At 35.6% G+C, this 21,372-nt stretch overlaps 1 protein-coding gene across 5 annotated transcripts in view; it reads right to left on the bottom strand.

Moving 5' to 3' along the window:
- The window catches only part of COMMD10 (COMM domain containing 10), a 166,772-nt gene that overhangs the window by 16,102 nt on the left and 129,298 nt on the right, over positions 1 to 21,372 (bottom strand). For 3 of the 5 annotated variants that reach the window (XM_067731488.1, XM_067731494.1, XM_067731493.1), the window contains exon 6: positions 19,149 to 19,196. The exons of the other annotated variants lie outside the window; for them this stretch is intronic. In XM_067731488.1, the coding sequence (XP_067587589.1) occupies positions 19,149 to 19,196 (48 nt within the window). The remainder of the gene's footprint in view (positions 1 to 19,148; positions 19,197 to 21,372) is intronic. 5 annotated transcript variants of the gene reach the window in all.

The raw sequence follows: 21,372 nt of genomic DNA, 5'->3' as shown, positions 1-21,372 counted from the left end.
AGCTGCATTACTTAACTTCTCAAAACATGTATTAGTATCCTAGCTGAAGGATTCCGGGTAAACTACAGATATCAAATTGAAATCATACTATGTTTTCAATACGTAGTTTTAAAGACTATGAGCTCAGTGTCCAAGTTTGGGTTTCTCCTTTGTTCATAAAATCACATTACTGTACTCATAGTAAATTCATAGAAATTTGGATGGTGTGTGTGTACTTTCAAGAGCTACTATGTACTTTGCATCCTAAACTAAACAACCTAATGTAATTCGCAGTGTTGAGAAAAAAACAATTAAAAACATAAGTCGGTTTAATTTTTTTCCGTATTGTGCTGTCAGGTCAGTCTGCAAGGAAAAGAGAATGAATATGTGCACCTAAATGAGTATTAATTTCACAATTTCGTTACAATTTACACTTCTTAACAGCTAACTGGAAGCTCTGTTTCTGAAAAATAAAAATGGTAAGTTCAATATTTGCTCCATGTTCTGGAGGGCACTGAATTTATCATGTAAGCGCCATCTGAAAATCCACTGTTAACCTGCAATATAATAATAGGAAACTCTCTATTTCACCCTCAACACATGTGGACCCCAAATCCTAAAGACAGGCAGCTATAATACTAATTTGATTATGGGTTAATTTAAGGCAGTAACCATCTAGAAGAAATTGTTAACTTGTAATCATGTTGTTCCATTACAAATTTTTAACTTGTAATGGTGACAGATGAAGATTGAGCTCATTTTTTTCCATCCACGTTAGTTCCCTGCTAACCTCATTACCTGATTATAATTTGCAAATTCCTCTTGGAATCATCAAATGAACTAATAATGCATATTTTAACAAAGAAATGGTTCTAACAAGTTAATATTTTTCTATAATTCTGAATATATCTGGAGCTCAAATAAGATTTTCATTTTACATTTAAAACGTAGTGTCTGGGGCATGCTACTATGAATTCAGAACAGCACTGGGAGATAGTTCAGTCTGTACTATGGTACTTGAGTAAAGGGTGGAACGTAGGTTTAATTTTTAATTTAGGAAAAATAATGACATTGGAGAATTTAACTTACTTACACTTTTTTAACAGCCTTATGAGGATGATCATACACCATACAATTTACCCATTTAAAGTGTATAATCAATGGTTTTGAGTATATTCACAGAATTGTGCAACCATCACCACAATTAATTTTAGAGCATTTTCATCACCCCAAAAAGAAACTGTATGCCCTTTAGCTATCATCCACCAACCCTCCTAACTCCTTGTCCCAACCAGCAATCTACTCTCTGTGCCTATAGATTTGCCTATTCTGGAAACAATATAAAATTTAAATGGATCCCTAATGCACACTAATATTTAAGGAATAGGCTATAATAAAAAGTGGAGCTTTGCAAAAACAAAACCTGAGGAATGCCTTGAGCAAAGTTGGATAAAAACTATACAAGTGCTATCACACACCCTAAAGAAAGAGTTTTAAGAAGGAAGGTATGATTCAAGTGTCAAGGCTCCCCAAAACCAACTGAGAAAAGGACTGGTAAGTTTTTATTTTAGATGACAAAGAGAATGCTACTGACATTGGCAGAAGTATTTTTGGTGGGTTGGTAGGGAGAAGCCAATACCAGTAGATTAAAAAGGTGAGTAGAAAGTGAGGAATTCAAATGAATGTAGACCAGGGGTTGGTGAACTACAGTCCACAGGCTAAACCTGGCTTGCTGTCCGTGTTCATAAATAAAGGTTTACTGGAACACAGACACACTCATTTGTTTATGTATTGTCTGTGGTTGCTTTTGTGTTACAATAGTGGAGTTGCACAGCCTGGAAGCTTTTAAAAAATATTTACTATTTGGCCCTTTGCAGAAAAAAAGTTTGCCAACCCCTATTGTACACAAACATCTCAAATTATTAGTTCTACTTAACAAAAGTGACCTAATAAGCATTCATATTCCACATTATGTTCACTACTACCAGTTTAAAAGAACCTGCTGTTTATATGTAAGTGGAAGTAAGTAAAATCATCTGTCTTGAATACAGCATAAATACTCATGTCAAGGTTGAAATTTCAGGCCCTCTTCACTATCATTTGATGCACTGCTGTTTTATAGGAAAGGCCTAGAGACAGCTGCAGAGGCTGTTAGATCTTTGGAATAAATAGAATACATCACTTAGGAGCTCACACTTATATACATTTTCAAACGGTAGTAAGACCTTATATCATGCAAACTTCTTTAAGAGAAAAAAAATGTGATTTTAAAATTGGTATTTTTAAAAATCAAGCTTTATCTTTTTTTTTTTTGCGGTACGCGGGCCTCTCACTGTTGTGGCCTCTCCCGTCGCGGAGCACAGGCTCCAGACACGCAGGCTCAGTGGCCATGGCTCACGGGCCCAGCCGCTCCGCGGCATGTGGGATCTTCCCGGACCGGGGCACGAACCCGTGTCCCCTGCATCGGCAGGAGGACTCTCAACCACTGCACCACCAGGGAAGCCCTCCCCAAGCTTTATCTTTTTTCTAAAGTTTATTAATAGAAAATGCTTTTTTGAATGATTAGCTCCAAGTGTTTTATTTTAATGAATTATATATTCATACGAAGTCCATAAAAAAATTGTTTGCGTGTCAATTTTAAAACTCTAGTTCCTCTATGAAGAGAAATAAAAAGCCAAAGGTTTGAATCAGAAACATTAAAACTGGACTGTTCAGCTCTTGCTTGTTGTATGTGGTCTTTGCCTAGAATGATTCATAACATAATAAAGCGACACAATTTGGTTTAACGTTTTGTTTCTGTTGATGATTAGAGAGGCTACAAGCCTCTCTAGCCTAGTCATTAATATTAATGAGCTTTGTGACCTAGGCCAAGTTAATGAAACAAACCTTTAAATAACATATTAAAAAGTCAATAATAATTTTGAACTTGCTTTATAGAATTTCTAGCATTTTACAGTGCTAGAAAATAAACAAGGATTTCAAATACATTTCCTAACCTGGATGGGAAAAAAATGACAGTATGGTAAAAGTATCCATCAAACATCACTTTTTGATTATAGGTCACATAGGGCTGCTTTAAAATCAGACAAAGGTAACAGGGAATTAAGACATAGATTATTCCACAGATGACTGGAATACAACCTAATTTAAGAACAGGTTAAATCTGTGTAACCCCAAAGTGATTACAAGTAATTTTTACTTTCAAGTCACATCTGAGTTATTAACAAATGAAAAATTGATAAGGTTGGTGGGATTTACCCAAAATAGTTGTGAAAAAACTACTCAGTTGTGTCACGGAGTTGGAAAAAGTTAATGATTTTGTAAAAATACAGGGTATTCGTGTGGAGCAATATTATTTTAAGTGGGGTGAAATAATGGTTTAAAGGTTTCTCTTTTAGCCATTTATGAAGATACTGGCTTAAAATAAAAGTCTGTGGAAACCTGTAGAAGCAGCCAATGACTATGTCGCAAATCAGACTTCTTTCAAATAGACAAAGGCTACTTCTAGATGGGCCAGACTAATTGGAAAACAGTATTATTGGTAACAGAGCTAACTGATGCCCTTCTTAAAAAATGATCTTCCATGTGGGTGGCTTGGGAGTAAGAACCATATTACTGGTCATGCTCTCAGTTTGGTCTTGGTTTGAAATGTTAGCCTAGTTCATGAAGAGCACTTGTATTTATGCAGCAGGAACTAGATCTGAGATAGGCTCTCAAGCACACGAAATGCATTATGCAGCATTAGTAATATACCTACACTTTCATTTGGGAATGCTTACCAAAACTATTAAACAAAGCAGCATCCCTTGCCCTTTCCTTCCTATTCCCCCTGGCCTAAGCACAAAGTCCTCAAAAATTAGAATGCTGAATTCGCTTAAATTTCTTTTCTTCAGTCTCATTATTCTCTAGATTCTTCTAAATACAGATGCCAAATTCAGTTTTTTAAAGTGCCACTTTCATCAAGTTGCTTTTCTACTAAAAATAGTATCTCCCCCATTACCAACAATTGAAGTTCTACCTCTTTTGGCTAGAAGTCAAAGCTTTCCATAAACCTCTCCCAGTCTACCTTTTCCTTTTTAATTATGAAATATTTAAAATATTAAAAATTTACAGAGACTAACAGAGCTGACAGGCATGTAACCCAATACCCAGATATAATTCAGGTTAACATTTTGTCCTTAAAAAGAGTAAATAGGGGCTTCCCTGGTGGCGCAGTGGTTGAGAGTCCGCCTGCCGATGCAGGGGACACGGGTTTGTGCCCCGGTCCGGGAAGATCCCACATGCCGCAGAGCGGCTGGGCCCGTGAGCCATGGTTGCTGAGCCTGCGCGTCCAGAGCCTGTGCTCCACAACGGGAGAGGCCACAACAGTGAGAGGCCCGTGTACCGCAAAAAAAAAAAAAAAAAAAAAAGAGTAAATAAAGAATACAGTTAAGTCTGCCACCACTCATCTTGTCTCCTTCCCTTTAGTAGAAGGACAAAGATTTACTAGAAATAAAAATACAAAGAAGGAAATGAGAAACAACAAACAAAAGACTTAAAAATGTACAAATATAGTTCTTAACTACATCAAGATTAATGATTTTTTAAATGCCCTCCAATTATTAACCTTAGATTAGAAAGTTGAAAATAAAGAGAAAAAATGGCAACTAATATCTCTTTTACTTTCATTGCAAATTTGTAATAGAGGCAAAATTAGACCTAGTGTTTGAAGATGGGATTTGAATATGCAGAAATGGGATAAAGAGTATTCACTACTTCTCCCATGTCTATCCCTTATTCCTCTAATAAAAAATAAAGAACTAAGACTGGCAAGGCACAGATCAGAAGACGTGAGAGCCCATTATCTTCTTTAATAACCTATATGTATGTAAGCTAAGATGGCTTACAATCTAAGGAACCAAAATAATGGTTAGAAATCATTCTCAGTACATAGCACATGCATGGAAAGTTGGGAGGGAGGTGATCATTAGGAAGAGGCTAAAATAACCAAAAAGAATCAGTATATTTAGAGTTGTTTTTAGAAAAGGATAAGGGACAAATCTAAAAATATATCACTTTATTATACAAAAATCATAAAAAGTAACATGAAAATGCTTGAAAAAAGATACTGGACAAAAATATGGTACAGAATAACTCAATTTTTTCTAACTTAAACTAAGATTTTTTAATTTTATTTACTGCCTGAAATCCAAAGGTCAACATAACCTATGAAGTAAAATATGAAAATCATTAAGGAGAAATCACAGCCTGCATAATGACCTCAGTATAACTTGGTTGACAAACTGGGTTAGGAAATCACAGGTTTGGTGAGTGGCCCAAAATTTCTCCAAGTGTATCAGCTTTCCCCTGGCAGCCATGATAGGAAATCTTTCCTCTAGAAATACTATGTTCAGAGAATACTGTTTCAGTGCTATGAAGTAAGGTATTCACATGTAACCATTCACACGACTAATGATGAAATTGCGTTTTGAGTGCAACTCTCTTTAATGTTGTACTTTACATATTGTCAGGTTATGGAAAGAGATTTAAGTGAAAGCATAATAGGAGGAGTTCTTTAGAAGGTATCAACAGATTTATTTCTGTTGCATCAACTCAGACCTATTACTTCAGCTTAAGAGGATATCTTCTAAGATTAGATGTAAAACATTAAAATCTATAAAATATTTTATAACATCTTTATAAGAAAGAGATGTTAAACCTTGTCCAGATTCTATCTTGGATAATCCTTTCCATTGAAACAGTCTCCTATAGTTAAAAAAGAAAATATAACAATTCCATTTTAAAATAATCTATAATTTGAATCTGTAATAATACTAGAAAACTGAATTCTAAAGTTTAAATGAAAACCTATGCATATTTAAGGGTCTGTGTAAGCACGAAGATCTTTCTTTTCCGTGTATTCAAATTAACTTCAACCATCCTAGTTTTCATTTAGTTACAGAGTAAAATATATTTCAAATATCTGACGCAATTACTAAATATGCTCTCTGCCCAAGTTTTAAAAAGTCTCATGGCTGTTCTTCTCTTCCCCCTTCAGTCCATCCAACTCTGATCATGAACTTCTTTTTCTAGAGTTTAGATCCTCCAAAGATTCTTCATTACCGGCAGAAGTTTAAATTCCCCAGGTTGCCACTTTAATCCTTCTACAGTGCAAGTTGAATTATCTTCTCCCTGCTACCTCTACAAGGATGCTATACAAATTTGCTTATTACTACCCTTGAACACTTCTGTATTTTCTCAAAACAATGCCTTTATTCCCACTTCCCCTTTCAATGGGAATGTACTCTTCTAACTTACACATGGCAAAACCCCGCTGAGGCACCTCTTCCATGAGGCCTTCCCCCATCTCCCCAAAGAAATGCATGTCTCCTTCTGAGCTCCAATATCTTCCACACTTCAGCTAGTGGTGCAGCATCTAACATATTCTACCTTGTACTGCATTTTCCTTGTGAGTATACCATCACTTTTCTAGTAGGACGCAAGCTCCTTTATGGTAGGATCTTGAGTGTCAAACTGCTTGTGTTTTAAACCCATCTTCACAAGTCACTGTCTTGAACAAATTATGAAATGTTCTATGCCTCAGTTTCCTCATTTGTAACATGGGGATAATAATAGCACCTACCTGACAGGGACAGAAGGATTAAATAGGTATTATGTGTAGAAGCATTTAGGCCAGCTGCCTGACCTGGTATTCAGTAAGTAATCAATGACTGCAAGTGTTTACAATCCTTGTCATCATCATCATAGTCACCATTGCTTACGCTCCACATGCACCTAGCCCAGGGTCTTGAACATAACAAATATTTAATAAATGCTTACTAAATTGAATAGAATCTTTTTTGGCTTTTCAAATCAAGTGGAAAATAAAGCCTCATGGAAAATACTGAGGGAAAACCAAAACCAAAATCTCTCTTAAATGTAACATTTTAAATGAGCAAGTAGTAGATTAATAATTAAATACAAAGAGTTATATAAATGTTGTCTAAATAAATTACTTTCCAGAAAAGATGTAACATCCTTTAGATCTAAGCTAAATGTGGGTTACGATTCTGAAAGCTAAGTATTTTCATACCTATGGGTTGTCAGAGAGGGCCTTTCCATATACATTTACATACATTAATACAGTAGTTGACCCTTCAATGACTAGGGTTTGAACAAAGCGGGTCCACTTATACATGGAGTTTTTCAATAAATATACAGTCAGCCCTCCCGGTCAGAAGGTTTCGTATCTGCAGGTTCCCCATCCGCGGGTTCAGCCAACCACAGATGTGGAATCTACTGAGGGCAGACTGTTGGATTTGAGCATCCGCAGATTTTGGTAGCCGCAAGGAATCCTGGAACCAATCCCCTGCTGATAGCAAGAGACAACTGTACTATAATGAAGGTCCATTTCAATAGTACTATTAGAACTGCATGAAAACTCCTGACTTTCCAAGGCAGTGAAAAAAAGCCAGTAAGTAGAGAATTATGTTTTAGGCAGAGAGCATGCAGAGGGTTGGTTTCCTTTCCCGCATGACACTGCTTCACACTAAAACTGCATCTTCCAGCTATTTTTGGATGTAATGTCTTTTGTGCTCAGACTACCAAATAATGCAAAAGTATGTTACTTTTTTGTGAAGTAGATAAAACGTCTTTAATAGAATGAGTCTATTAGGTCCATTTTCACTGGTGACCTAATCCAGAGATTAAAACATAATATTAGTATCAGAAATATTTTCACTATTCTTTTTCATGAATATGTGACACAAAATGAATGCCAGCTACTCTGAACATAGTATCTTAGATTTTCAGGACATGAACTCATGTATGGTAAGCACTGTGTCATTTACATAGTACAGACTTGCTTTAAAGAACTAAATATTCTTTTCAATGGCAAGGCAAATAATTCAACCAAGTCTTAGACTAAAAGGACTGACCATGTTTTGCATTTAGATGACACATCTTTCAAGGAACTGAAGACACTGTGCAAAATCTAACAGAAATCTTTTCTTTCTCCACCAAGCTCCTAACTAGGAAAAAAAAAAAAAAACATGCTAAGAAAGGCCAGTGAGAAATTAGCAATATGATGCAAGGCCCAGATCCAAAAGTCAGAAAGGAGATCACAATGCTGTCTCTGTTACGTCAACAGGTGGGCCTCAAAACTGCAGGCTTCTGTTTTCAAATTAAACCTTGATTTGTCTTTTACATGGCACTGTAGCTAATGCCCTCTTATCTCCTGATAAGAGAGGAAACTGAGAGTTGTAGAAAATCAAATCTCTGCATGCTAAGTGCTATGGTGGAGGTAACTGATGTGAGGTGCTGTGGAATGAATTATAAAATGACAGAGCTAGATTTTAGTGAAGGAATATTCTGACTAGCTGAACTTTAAGCGGTAATTTTTTAAATACTAAAGGGAGCTAGAATATTAAACAATATTATGGTTTCAAATATACACTGAAAATTTGACCTGAATTATTGTTGAATAAATCTGCAAAATAAAACCCTTCTTTTCCCCCAGCACCATGTCCTGCATTTTAATCACTAGGATTCATCTAAGGAAAATGTACACCTGAGAAAGCAGGGCCAGATGGATCCTGAACGGCAGGAGGTGGTTTGGACCTGAAACAGTTTCATTTGATGTAGGGGCCGCACTGTGAGTTAAAGGCTCTCAAGCTGGCATTTTAAACAACAGGGTACAGGTTCACACTATGGATAACGTCCAGCTCTCTCTAACTCTTAATCGTCTCAGGAACTATGGTTTGCTGCAAGTCAAATACATCTGTGTTTAACACGTTTTTAAGAAAAGTCCTCAAAGAGCAAAATAGCAACTATTCACTTTCTAAAACGTGTGCGTATAAATAAAAACTTGCTTATATTACTAAACTTCTATAAAAGCAGAGAAATTTTTAGTCATGACAACCAAATAGGAAAACTTATTTCAAGTTTTTTCCTTTGCTAGATGAACTATTCCTATTACAGTCACTAAAGAAATAATTTCCAAAGCACTGTTTATTAATTTTATACTCATTTTTAAAAAGGAAACAATGGCTCCTGATAATACATGGGACATATTAAATGCAAGGTTGAAAATATTTGACATAGAAATACTGCCAAATATTGTACAAACGGGCCTAACTTGTACCTCAAATTATTTTGGAAATGAGTACTGAAGTTATAAAAAATTATTTTCATTCTGCTGGTACAAAATGTAAAGAACAAAATTCATAGGTATTTTATCTTCAGCTTAGTTATTAGAGTAAAAAGACATGGGAATGCATAGACTAGGACCTGACAACCAATACTTAGACAATAATCCGTTTTATAATGAGTAGAGTTACACATTTTCAAATAATTAACATGGAAAAAACTGGCCTTAAATTCAGTCTTAAACTCTAAGAAAAGCATATCTTAATTGTTAATGATGAAATCCAAGCATAATAATGTCTTGTTATAGTATTGGCAATTAGGAAACTGAAGAATTATGGATAAGATAAAAACACCTATGTAGGTTACTTCTACATCCTTTTAGGTCTAACTTTGAACCTTATAATGATTTGCTCTCCTTAAATTTAATTTCAAAGGACAACAAAAAGAAATTTGTCCATAACATGTATTAAACTCCTAGTGGGTTGAAAAGTACTGATTGATACTTGGACAGTTTTGAGGAATACAGAAATGTTTAACATAATATTTAGGTAAGAGTGGGCCAAATGAAAACATAAAAACCTAGACTCAAACTGAAAAAGATGAGAGAAAACACTGATTAGAAAAGCGATGTAGCGTCTAGAAGTTGAAAGTACCAGTTCTTGAGTCAGACTGCCTGTGTTTCAATCCTCGTTCCATCACTTAATAGTTGTGTGGCTTCACACAAAGTAATTCATCTCTCAGTTCCTCACTTTCCTTTTCTGTGAATGGGAATAATAATAGTAACTAATCTCAGGATTGTAGTAAAGATCATATGACATGAAAAGTGCTTGGCATAGTGAATGACACAAATTAAGTGCTCAATAAATGTTACCTAAAATTATTATAAAACTAAAGAAAAAAATATTTCTGAAGTCAAAACACTAAGAATGGCTAGCCAGTAATACCAAAGGTTGATGAGAGATCAAGAAGATGCAGAACAGGAAAATTGAGCCTGTTGGTAAACCATAAACAGGGACAATTTTAGTTGATAAGTGAAGATAAAAGTCAGGCACTAAAAAATTAGTGCTGGTTGATAGGAATGAAGAAGCCAGAGATATGGACATATACAAAAGGCTGCAAAATAAAAATGAGAAAAGGATACACAGAAAGAAGAGAAGAAGAGGCAAGAGTCAGGTGTTTTGGTCAATAATAACCAGAAAGATGTCAAATAAATGCAATGAAATGAAAACTTCTAGTCATGATAACGTATTTTTAGAAATACCCAGCTACAGGTTATACTGATCAATTTGACAAAAGAGTTTTACTAAAATATAAGAATACACTGTAGGGCTTCCCTGGTGGCGCAGTGGTTGAGAGTCCGCCTGCCGATGCAGGGGACACGGGTTCGTGCCCCGGTCTGGGAAGATCCCACATGCCACGGAGTGGCTGGGCCCGTGAGCCATGGCCACTGAGCCTGCGCGTCCGGAGCCTGTGCTCCGCAACGGGAGAGGCCACAACAGTGAGAGGCCCGCGTACCGCAAAAAAACCCACAAAAAACCCCAAACATTTAGCAGTCTTTACAAATGTAAGTCTGAATCACTTGTATTTTACCTAAGTTTTTACTCTTGATTGAGATTTTTAAAATAATGATTCTTATACATTTTGCAATAATCCTATAAATATTTAAACAATATTACTTTTTTCTGTTTACATCATCTCTACTGCATCCTTCTAAAGGTTTTCCTTTAAGGGCTTCCTTTCCTTTTAAAAGAAAAGCAACAAATTTCTATGGGCTACTGATGTCTCTAAAGTAGGAATTGGTTTTTCTAGAAAAAAGTAAAAGACAAAAACGAAATCAAATTTTGTAAGTCTCCATGAAGCAGTCCACGTACAAAAGCAATCTTACTGACTTGTTAATAATTTCTAACTTTCACAAAGAGAACGTGTTGTTCCACGTCTTCCTATTTTTGAAGAGTTTAATGAAAAAACATATAGTACTTACACCATAAGTAAACCAGAACTATGTAAATGACAATATTTCCTTATTCTCTTCTAAATATTTATTAGCAAACTTTGTTTCAAAATACAATTATGAAAAATATGACATTCAAGCCTGGGGTCTAATTTAAAATTGCATTCATTTTCCAAAAATGTAATTAATTAAAATGAGGTTATAAAAAAATCAACCTGTCCATTTTAGCAGGCAGGTAATTTGCACAGATTGGTTATTGCTTTGCATGACTATTAATATAATATCTGATTTTTGCTTTTTACTGAATCTTGCCTGGAACAAGACAGTGAAGTTATTTTATAATCCCCATTAAAGTACCTGAGGTTTACTTCTTTTAATATTGCTAAGTTAAAATTTACCAACCAAAATGCTGACTTGCCATGCTACTTTTGAAAATAACATGTCTACTTTAATAAAATGGATCAATACTGAGTACTGAATATATCAAAATAATCCATTTGTTACCATGAAATAAAAATACCACTTAAGCAAGTTCTTCTTAAATAGGATGACTAACAATAAATACTGCCCAAGAAATTGCTCCAAAGTCAGTAGCTTCAATGTGTTTTCTTGGGGGAAAAAAATGAACTCATGAAGAAGGTTAATGATAAATAAATAGCTTTTATAAACTCATTACGTACTATAAACATTCAGCACATTTTCCTTCTTTTAAAATGTTGATAAATCTCCATTAAATAGTTTCATCATCTTTTCAGTTCCTCTTAATTTTGAAATCTATACTTTTTTTTGTTTGCTTTGTTTTTTTGCAGTACGCGGGCCTCTCACTGTTGTGGCCTCTCCCGTTGCGGAGCACAGGCTCCGGACGCGCAGGTTCAGCGGCCATGGCTTATGGGCGCAGCCGCTCCGCGGCATGTGGGATCCTCCCGGACCGGGGCACGAACCCGTGTGCCCTGCATCGGCAGGCAGACTCTCAACCACTGCACCACCAGGGATGCCCCTGAAATCTATACTTTTAAGAGAAAATGAATCATGATGGCAAATAAGGACACATTTACCTCTTCCCCTTCCCTTCAAATTCCACAAAAAATACATTTTTTAAAAAGAAGAAACATTGGGCTTCCCTGGTGGCGCAGTGGTTGAGAGTCTGCCTGCCGATGCAGGGGACACGGGTTTGTGCCCCGGTCCGGGAAGATCCCACATGCTGCGGAGCAGCTGGGCCCATGAGCCATGGTCGCTGAGCCTGCGCGTCCGGAGCCTGTGCTCCGCAACGGAGAGGCCACAACAGTGCAAGGCCCACGTACCGCAAAAAAAAAAAAGAAAGAAGAAGAAACATTAACATGCAGGAAAATAAGAAAGAATAACACTGCAGGCCAGAAAATCTGAGGAAGTTCTATAAACTAAAAATCAGAGATTTGATTAAAAAAATAATAATAAAATGAGAAAACTGAATCTAAAACAAGCAAAGAAGCAGCTACTGTAGAGGCCCAGAGAAACATAAAGCTCATGGTCAACAAAAGCAGGTGTTTATTTTCTCAAATGTGATTTATATCTATGGAGAGTCCTGGAGTGGACAGGGGGATGAGAGAAACAGAGCAAGATGGCAGGCAGTTTATGGGAAAGGACTCCCAAACCCAGAGGACAAAATCCTGCAACAAGGAACACCCTGCCCAGCGGTATTCCCTCCTTTTGCCATGCAGTCATTGGATGAAGGTTTCTATAATAAGAATCTTATTACCCCAAGAGGGATGGAGTCTCACCTGGGCTGAGGAATAAATACTTTCCAGCCATGAAAACTCCTCCATCTATGTTTTCAACCATACATACTAATAACCAAGAATCACCAATCATTTGAAGAAAAATTAGCAACAAAGCCATTGAATTTAAACTGAAGAATACCATTCAGGCAGAGTAGAAGAAAAAGAAAACTTTAAATATAATTGACATTCTCAGTGAAATGAAAACATAGTACATCAACAACAACAACAAAAGAACAGGCTATTTTGAAAAAGAGTTCTACAAAATTAAAAATATGCCTGATAAAAAAATGATAAAACAAAGCCTAAAAAAATGGACTGATAATTTAAAGGGACCAGCTAAAGAAAAAATTATTGAGCTAGACAAGAAGGACAAGAGACTCTCCATAACCCAATGCAAAATTAGGAAAACATAAAGAAAGAGAAATGGAAGGCAGATTTACAAGTTCCAGTAGCTACCTAATAGAATGACAAAACTGAAAGAACTGGATGAAAAAGTAATCAGAGAAATAAAAGAAGAAAATTTCCTTCTTGGCTGAAGATAGATTCAGGGGCAGAGGCACCAGAAGAACACTAATAATTAAAAACAGACACTTAATCACATCTTAGTGTAATATCAGGACTCTACAGATACACATTTCAAAATCTTTGGCTGCAGGGGGACAGACGGAGGGAGGGAGAAAATGGTTATTTACAAAGGAATGAAAATCATATTATATATCAGAATTCTTTTTAGCAAAATCAGATAACAGAAGCCAATAAAGCACACAGTGGTTAAGACTCCACACTCCCAGTGAAGGGGACCTGGGTTTGATCCCTGGTCAGGGAACTAGATCCAGCATGCCACAACTAAAAAGACCCTACAGGCCGCAACTGAAGATGCTGCAACTGAAGATCCCGCACGTGGCAACGAAGATTCTGCATGCCACAACTAAGACCTGGCACAGCCAAATAAATAAATAAATATTTAAAAAATAAATAAAGCACAGTCTTCAAAATTCCAGGTGAAACTATTTATATGTAGAACTCTGTCAAGCCCAATTAGCAAACAAGTGAGAGATTAAATAGACATAGTCAGGAAGAGACTCAGACTAGTTCAACACCTTCAGGTATAATCTAAAAGAATTACTAAATGATCAATTCTAGTAAAACAAACAAGAAACAATGAGGAAGATGTAAAATACAAGAAATCGTGATGTCCAAAAGCAGTAAAACTAAATTTACTAAATTACTAAATTAAATTTAGTAAAACTAAATTTATATCATCACTGATGCATAATATTAAAAAGAAATAACAATCTAAAATAAAGTACAAAAGTATTTTAGAATGACTGTCAGGGAGGAAGAAATACATACATACTAAAAAAACTCTAGACATTTTTAGAAAAGAATAAAAACATTCAGTAAGAGAAAATATTTCTCAAAATATTCCTTTCATTAATTTACACAAAGAGATGCCTGACAATGGAAAAAGGATCTAATTTCTGCACCTTTAGATTTAATATGAATTTGCTTTTCTCCACATATACCCACACTTGTACATCGATAAACCCTTACTGGTGTATAAACATCACCACTGCACTGTTCCTAGAGGTTCTGAATGCTCTTTAAAACTAATTAGACAAAAATGGTTATATATAGTTTTGAATGTCCATATGGAATGGAACCAAATAATGAAATCAGGTATATGACTTTGTAACTCAGAAAGTTTCAGTACTAATTCTTGGAAAATTACTTCCTCCAAAGTTCAGATGACCACAGAAGCTTTATATTGGAGTTACATTACATAAAAACAGCCCATACATGAGAATATTCAAACTATCTCTTACAATGTTCCAATTAGAACTGACCTGAACCACAACAGTTTTCATTTTGTTCAGTAAATAAGTTTGATGTCTATTTTTCTTCCCGAGAAGTTTATCTAATTTTGAAAAGAACTGGTATTTACAAAAAAGAACATGTAAGTCTTAAACTGGCACCGTGATTTCAGGCAGAGGGCCTGTTGCTAAGAATGCTCATGAAAGTTAATTTTGAAGGTCTAAATGAGCCTTCAATTTACAATGAACTCATTAAGGGCAGACCAAGTGTCGAAAGCTGTTTTGTCTTCATTGTTTTGCTAAAATGCCGTCTTGTGCACATTCCTTTCATAAATTTCAGATGAAAATAAATAAATGTTTCTACAGCACAAGGCATCTGGAAACGGGTTAATACAGAAGTTTAAAATATTAAATAGAAGAAAAAAGAACTCGATCTTTCTACTCAGTAGACAATAATAAGCTGTATATTTAAAATATCTATAAAGGGTCTTTACAAGATCTAAAAAAGCTTGTTTGTATCTTGTCTCTAATGTCAAAGTGAGACAGAGGCGGGAAAATGCCCATCCTTTGACTTCTTGAAACACAAAACCAGGGACCATTAATTAAGACTTTTCAGATCTCAACTGTCATAAGGATGCATGGGAATGGTAATTTCTATAGAACCCAAAGTACAAAATATGAAAGTCTTTTATAGATTAAAACCAATATCCAAAATATACTTCAGCATAATCATGTCCATGCTATTGACCTTCAGGAACAGGTATAATATATTCTTCATATACTCAATAACTCCAAAATGAATTGAAGTTTCCGCTAGTCTCCAAGGTCAGTCTCATTCAGTGATACAAGATCATTTTGGACTTTACAACAGTATGGTTAACTTTCATTACATTTTAGATTTGTTCTTCTGATCATATATCCATCCAGAAGCTAGGCCCAGCATTTAAATCAAGTAAAATATTATGGATCTGCCACCCTTGGGATATTTTTCAAATGCGTTTGGAAATTTTTATAGAAGGTAATTTCAGTCATGCATATTTGGACTAATTTATTTAGCTGAGAATGAATACAAAAATAGTTCCATACGCACATCCATGAAAATGTAAGGAAATGAGAAAAATTAAGGTTGGGTCTACCTGCAATGTTTCTGAACACTACAACTCAATTCACATTACTAAATGTTTTAGAGACAAGAAATATGTTCTTCTCTTCCACTTAATGAGATAACATTTCTCACTGCTTTAATAAAGCATTCTGTATCTCTTACAGGCAAAAAAGATAAAACCCAAAAGGCTAAATAAATCTGAATTTGCAGTTAGCATATGTGTACATTATTAAATATCAGGGTGAGCTTATGCTATGATTAAATTCAAACTAAGATTATGAATAATAAAGACTAATTGTTCCTAAATCATATCCCACTAATACATTAGCAAATGAAAACACCTTGGGAGGAAAAAGCAGTTTCTGGTAGAGTCCTAAGATTGGGCTACCAAAATGAATTACCCTTGAAAACAGAATTTGCTTCCGTTTATGAAAAATCTGTCAAATAGGGGACAAATACTCAGTGAACAATCAAAATGATAATAAGAACATAACAGAAATTTAAGCATTTGTAATAACATGAGGGCTTCAGAAACAATAGACAAGCATAATAATGAAAATAGGTTTCATCTGTCTACTTGGTGGCATTCACTAGAGCTCTGTGTACACTGGCATGTTTGGACATGGGCAAGCTTCACTTTAGACAAGCGCTGTAGTGAGCATGCAGGAAGCCAGCTGTCAGGCTGCAACCCTTCAAAGGCCAGAATAATGTAGACTTATTTGTAGAGTGCCAAGATGCACAACGGAAACCTTACTCCCTCCCATATGGTTCACTGCCTTTCTTCTGAGATGAGGCTCTGGTTTCTGGCCTGGGGATGGAGAAGTGGGATAGGGGAGCCAACTGTTCTGCTTTCAGGGACAGACCTTTAATTAATCCTCCTGTTTCAGCTCTACATCTTCCTCTCTTACTTCATACTTGGCAGATTCTCAGTCCAGAGGCTCTTTCGGGTTCAGATAGGCGATCAGTTTCCTCTCACCTCCTCACAGCTTGTTTCATCAGTCTTCTCACTCCCATCTTTCCTTCTCCCAGTAATTTCTTGAAAACTTACAAGTACTAGTGAGTCTCTCTGATTTTCTTTGCTGCATCAATCTATTATGTGCTTTTACGCTTCTATTTTAGGGATGTCTCAGGAGGGACAAGAAATCAACATGTATGCGCAGGCCTCCATCTTACACCAGGTGGGACAACTTTCTAAATTTTTTAACCAGTCTACCATCTAGTGCATATAATTGTACACAAAAGTCTTACCTGCTAACTTGTAGAACAGCTAACTTTCCTAAGATCTATACAAAATTTAAAACTCCTCAGCATTTCAATTTAATATAAACTGCTTATGGATGGGAAATCAGTTATTTTTATACCTGAAGGATAAAAAGTTACTATTATGATATCCAATGCTTAATTAAGAAAACCTAATCCATCTAGTGAATCTCAGAAAGATTCAGTTTCTGTTTCAAGTTCAAAGGATTCCTTACAAACTAACAGATAAAATGTATTTTTTCCAATTATCTCAGCAACTGAATAATTAACAATTAGCTGCAAGATAATGAAAACTAGATGTCTGAAAGTAAGAATTTGCTTTTCTTCCCCCCAAAGAAGGCATGAGTAAAAAGGATCAACTACAATAGTTGGAAGTTTGGGGGAATATAAATTATTATTCTTCATAAAATCAAATTTGAAAAAACAGCAACAATACAATCCTTAAAAACTGTGGAAACAGATATTAACTTTGTGACAAACATACCACTGAGTAACAAATATGACTGTTAAGTGACTTATGTGAAGCACAATTAATTGAATCATTATGTTGATTTATTACTTTACTGCCATTGTCTATTGCTGGTTCATAAAATCAGATGTGGAACTGGTCTCAAGCCAAGAATCCCCAAAGAAACAAATATAATAAGAAGCACAAGTCATCTAAAGGCGGCTTAAAATCTGCACTGTATTATACACGTTAAGATTTTAATTAACTACAGAAAGAGAAAACTGTTTTTTAAAATTACAAAATAGTATAGTTTACTTGATGTAAACCCAAAGAACGTCTCAGCCATGCTGGCATTATCTTTTAATCTTTTAGAATTCAAACTTTATGTAGTGGAGGAGGAGGGCCATAGTAGAAGTAGGGAGAGGGGATATACTGACCTCAACTATCTTTTCTCATTTCAAAATTCTCTAGTCAATTTCACAGTCTCAATTTTTTATTTACTAATATTTTAATACTTTATCACCATTACAAATAAAAGTTGCTTTTCATTTATATCACAGTAACTTCAGAATCCTACATTAGATAAATGTGTTTAGAATTAAAACCCTACATTAAGACAAATGAACGCTAGAATCTCAGACTCAGCAGTTTGCCATGGCCAGGTCATCTGATTTACCCACATGTCTGACAGATGAAAGATACCAATGCTAGTGCACAATAATCACTGGAATAATGTTTGGGAACCTACCTGTTGTCATGAAACAAAAAGTAAAGAATTTTTCAATAAAAAGTAAATATTTTCTTGTAATCATTCATATATTTGAAACAGCCCTAACCACAGGAGTCTTGAATATACTAAGGTAAACAGAATATGTGGTAAAAATTTTGACGTTAAAGGAAGAAGATAACTGGTAACCATGCTTTGAAGTGAACTAATTAGTTTAAATATTCCTTCATTAAAAACAATAAAAATTGCTAAAGACAGCATTACTGAAATTTACCACAGCATAAAATTGTAATAATGGATATTGTACTATTGTTAGTTTTTATTTTAGTGTTGTTTTAAAAGATCAGTGGGAAAGTAAAAAAAGTAAGATGATCTGCACAGCCATGCCACAGTAGTTCTCAACTTTGGCTCTAATAGAACCAACAGGGACCTCTATTAAAATTTTTCTATCCTCAGAGCCACTCCCAAAGATTCTGTGAATCTTGAGGCCACGGCAGCTCTATTAAAACAAACAAAGCAAAATTTCATCAACAAAACAAAACTGCAAAAGGCTATTTTGATGTGTAACTAGGATCTGGCACACCTGGCACAGTTTACTTTCTTCCCTTACCTTTCCCAAGTCTTTGTTGTAAAAATTTCCATTCTTTCTCATCCAGTTTACCTAACTTTCGCGTTATACTTTTTCTAACTATTCCTCACAGGGTCGCCTTGTAGTTCATCTGTATCATTGAAACTTTCAGTGTTGCCCCAAAGCTACACTGAAGTCTATATATGCACTCTAAATTTTTATTTAAGGAGAATCAAGCTCACAGAGGTATAACTGTTTAATGAATATTCTGACGGGAGCACATGGTAGTACAGAGAATAGGGAAAAATACTGAGGTTTTTAATCCTTTATTCAAGAAAAGCAACACATGACAAAAAGCATGAGATTCTGGTGAAAAGCTGTGCAGGTGAATTCAAAGACAGATCAGTTTATACCTGGCAGATTTCAGTACCCCAAAATGTGTTGGTTTGGAACTCAGCAATCTGAAGGAAAAAAAAATGATAATCTTTTGAACAAAAGCAATCTCTCAGGGATAATGAAGGCTTCATCAGCTATTACAGGGGATCTCTTGTAGTGGCCTTTCATGGTACCCCTCTTTAAATAGATTACATGGCCTAGAAGTGGTTAGATGCATTGCGGTTCAGTTTAAAATTTATGTTTCCAATCTCTGTCGTTTACATTTTTGGACATTTTTAAAAATACAATGCTTTTCAAACAGACTTTATTTTACTTTAGTAATTTGTAATTGCTTACCTATTTTGCAATTAGTAAGCTCACTGACTATCTTAATAACAACTACTGATCTTACGACGCTAACATACAACATTTACCAACCTTCAGTCTGTGTATACATATTAACAAAGTGCATTATACTCTAGAAGTTGCCCTTAGTACAATAAATTTTAACTACATCAGACTTTTGCCTTTGTTGTCCGCTCTATATCCAAACCTAAAACTTTTTTTTTTTTTTTTTTTTGCTGTACGCGGGCCTCTCACAGTTGTGGCCTCTCCCGTTGCGGAGCACAGGCTCCAGACGCGCAGGCTCAGCGGCCATGGCTCACGGGACCAGCCGCTCCACGGCATGCGGGATATTCCCGGACCGGGGCACGAACCCGTGTCCCCTGCATCGGCAGGCGGACTCTCAACCACTGCGCCACCAGGGAAGCCCCAAACCTAAAACTTTTTACTTTAGCTCAAATGCATTAAAATTGCACCTTACCAGAATTCAATTTTTCTGGTAACTATGTAACCACCTTTTTTTAAAAAAAGATTTATTTATTATTTATTTTGGCTGTGTCGGGTCTTAGTTGCAGCACACGGGATCTTTGCTGAGGCATCTTTCGTTGCGGCATGCGAGCTTCTCTCTAGTTGTGGTGTGCAGGTTTTATCTCTCTAGTTGTGGTGTGCAGGCTCCAAGGCATGTGGGCTTTGTAGTTGGCGGCATGCAGGCTCTCTAGTTGAGGCGTGTGAGCTCAGTAGTTGTGGCGCGCAGGCTTAGTTACCCCGTGGCATGTGGGATCTTAGTTCCCTGACCAGGGATTGAACCCGTGTCCCTTGTGCTGTAAGGTGGATTCTCTACTACTGGACTACCAGGGAAGTCCCTGTAACCACCTTTAAAAACTATGGCTACATAGTGGAGGTTATTGGGAAACCGGATGCTTAAATAATTCCAGGAAACCTATCTCATTCTTGATTGTTTTGAAACCTAATTAATAGTAAGATATTCTTTAAATTGTTTTTCTTTGGACCTTACCCTCACATATAGGTTAAGGGGAAAGTTGGTAAGATTTTATTTTTGACACAGAGGAATACTCCAACATTAAAAGGATAATAATTTTAGAGTCAGAAATAACCCTTTATTTTCTATTTTTTTGGTAAAGATTCCAAATTAAGTTGTCCAAGCTATGAATAGATTAGAAGGTCAGATAAACAGGTAAATCTGAGTTTGTTTTGAACTGAGAGAAGATTTCTTTTAAAATATGTCAACTCTCACAGAAAACAGATAATATGTGATCCTATTCCAAAACACCATTTAAATGGTCTAATTTGGAGACTGCTGATCCTGCATATAAGAAGCTTTCTGAGAGGGAGAGAAAGAGTTGGAGGATATTTACTGGGCTTAGTGACTAAAGCCATCTTAAACCACAAACTTATTTACTGAAAACCAGAACAATTATTTTTTTAAAAAGTCTGTGTTTAGCTATTAAAAAAGAAAGGAAAACTGTGCAATTTGTTTTCTTTAACTTTTCATGATTAGTTCAAGCCTTTTCTCTATCTGAGCAAATCTTATGAGAATAAGAAAATCTTCAGACAAATATATAATGTAAGGAGATGTTTGTTAAATTTGAGAATTTAAAGTAGGGAAATAAAATGATTAAATATGCATTTTGGAAAAAATCAAGTATTTGCTGACAGTCACATGCCTAACTAATTTGAGACTACGATATTTCCTAAATTACAGTATGTGAAAATTGGGGGAATAACTTCTGCCTTATAGAAAACATATTTTCTCAAATTGATATCAAGTGAAAATTTCCAAATAAAAGCTTTCTGACTGGAATATCAATGAGTTAAGTTTCCTACTTGACAGTTTAAGTAATTTACTTGACAATATTATTTGATTCTAAAAAGGTTGACATAAAATGTAGTGTGTATAAA

Source organism: Pseudorca crassidens, chromosome 3, assembly GCF_039906515.1.
Source record: "Pseudorca crassidens isolate mPseCra1 chromosome 3, mPseCra1.hap1, whole genome shotgun sequence".
NCBI classification, from domain to species: domain Eukaryota; kingdom Metazoa; phylum Chordata; class Mammalia; order Artiodactyla; family Delphinidae; genus Pseudorca; species Pseudorca crassidens.
Note: the sequence above shows the minus strand (reverse complement) of the source record. Positions and strands in the feature narration are given on the sequence as shown.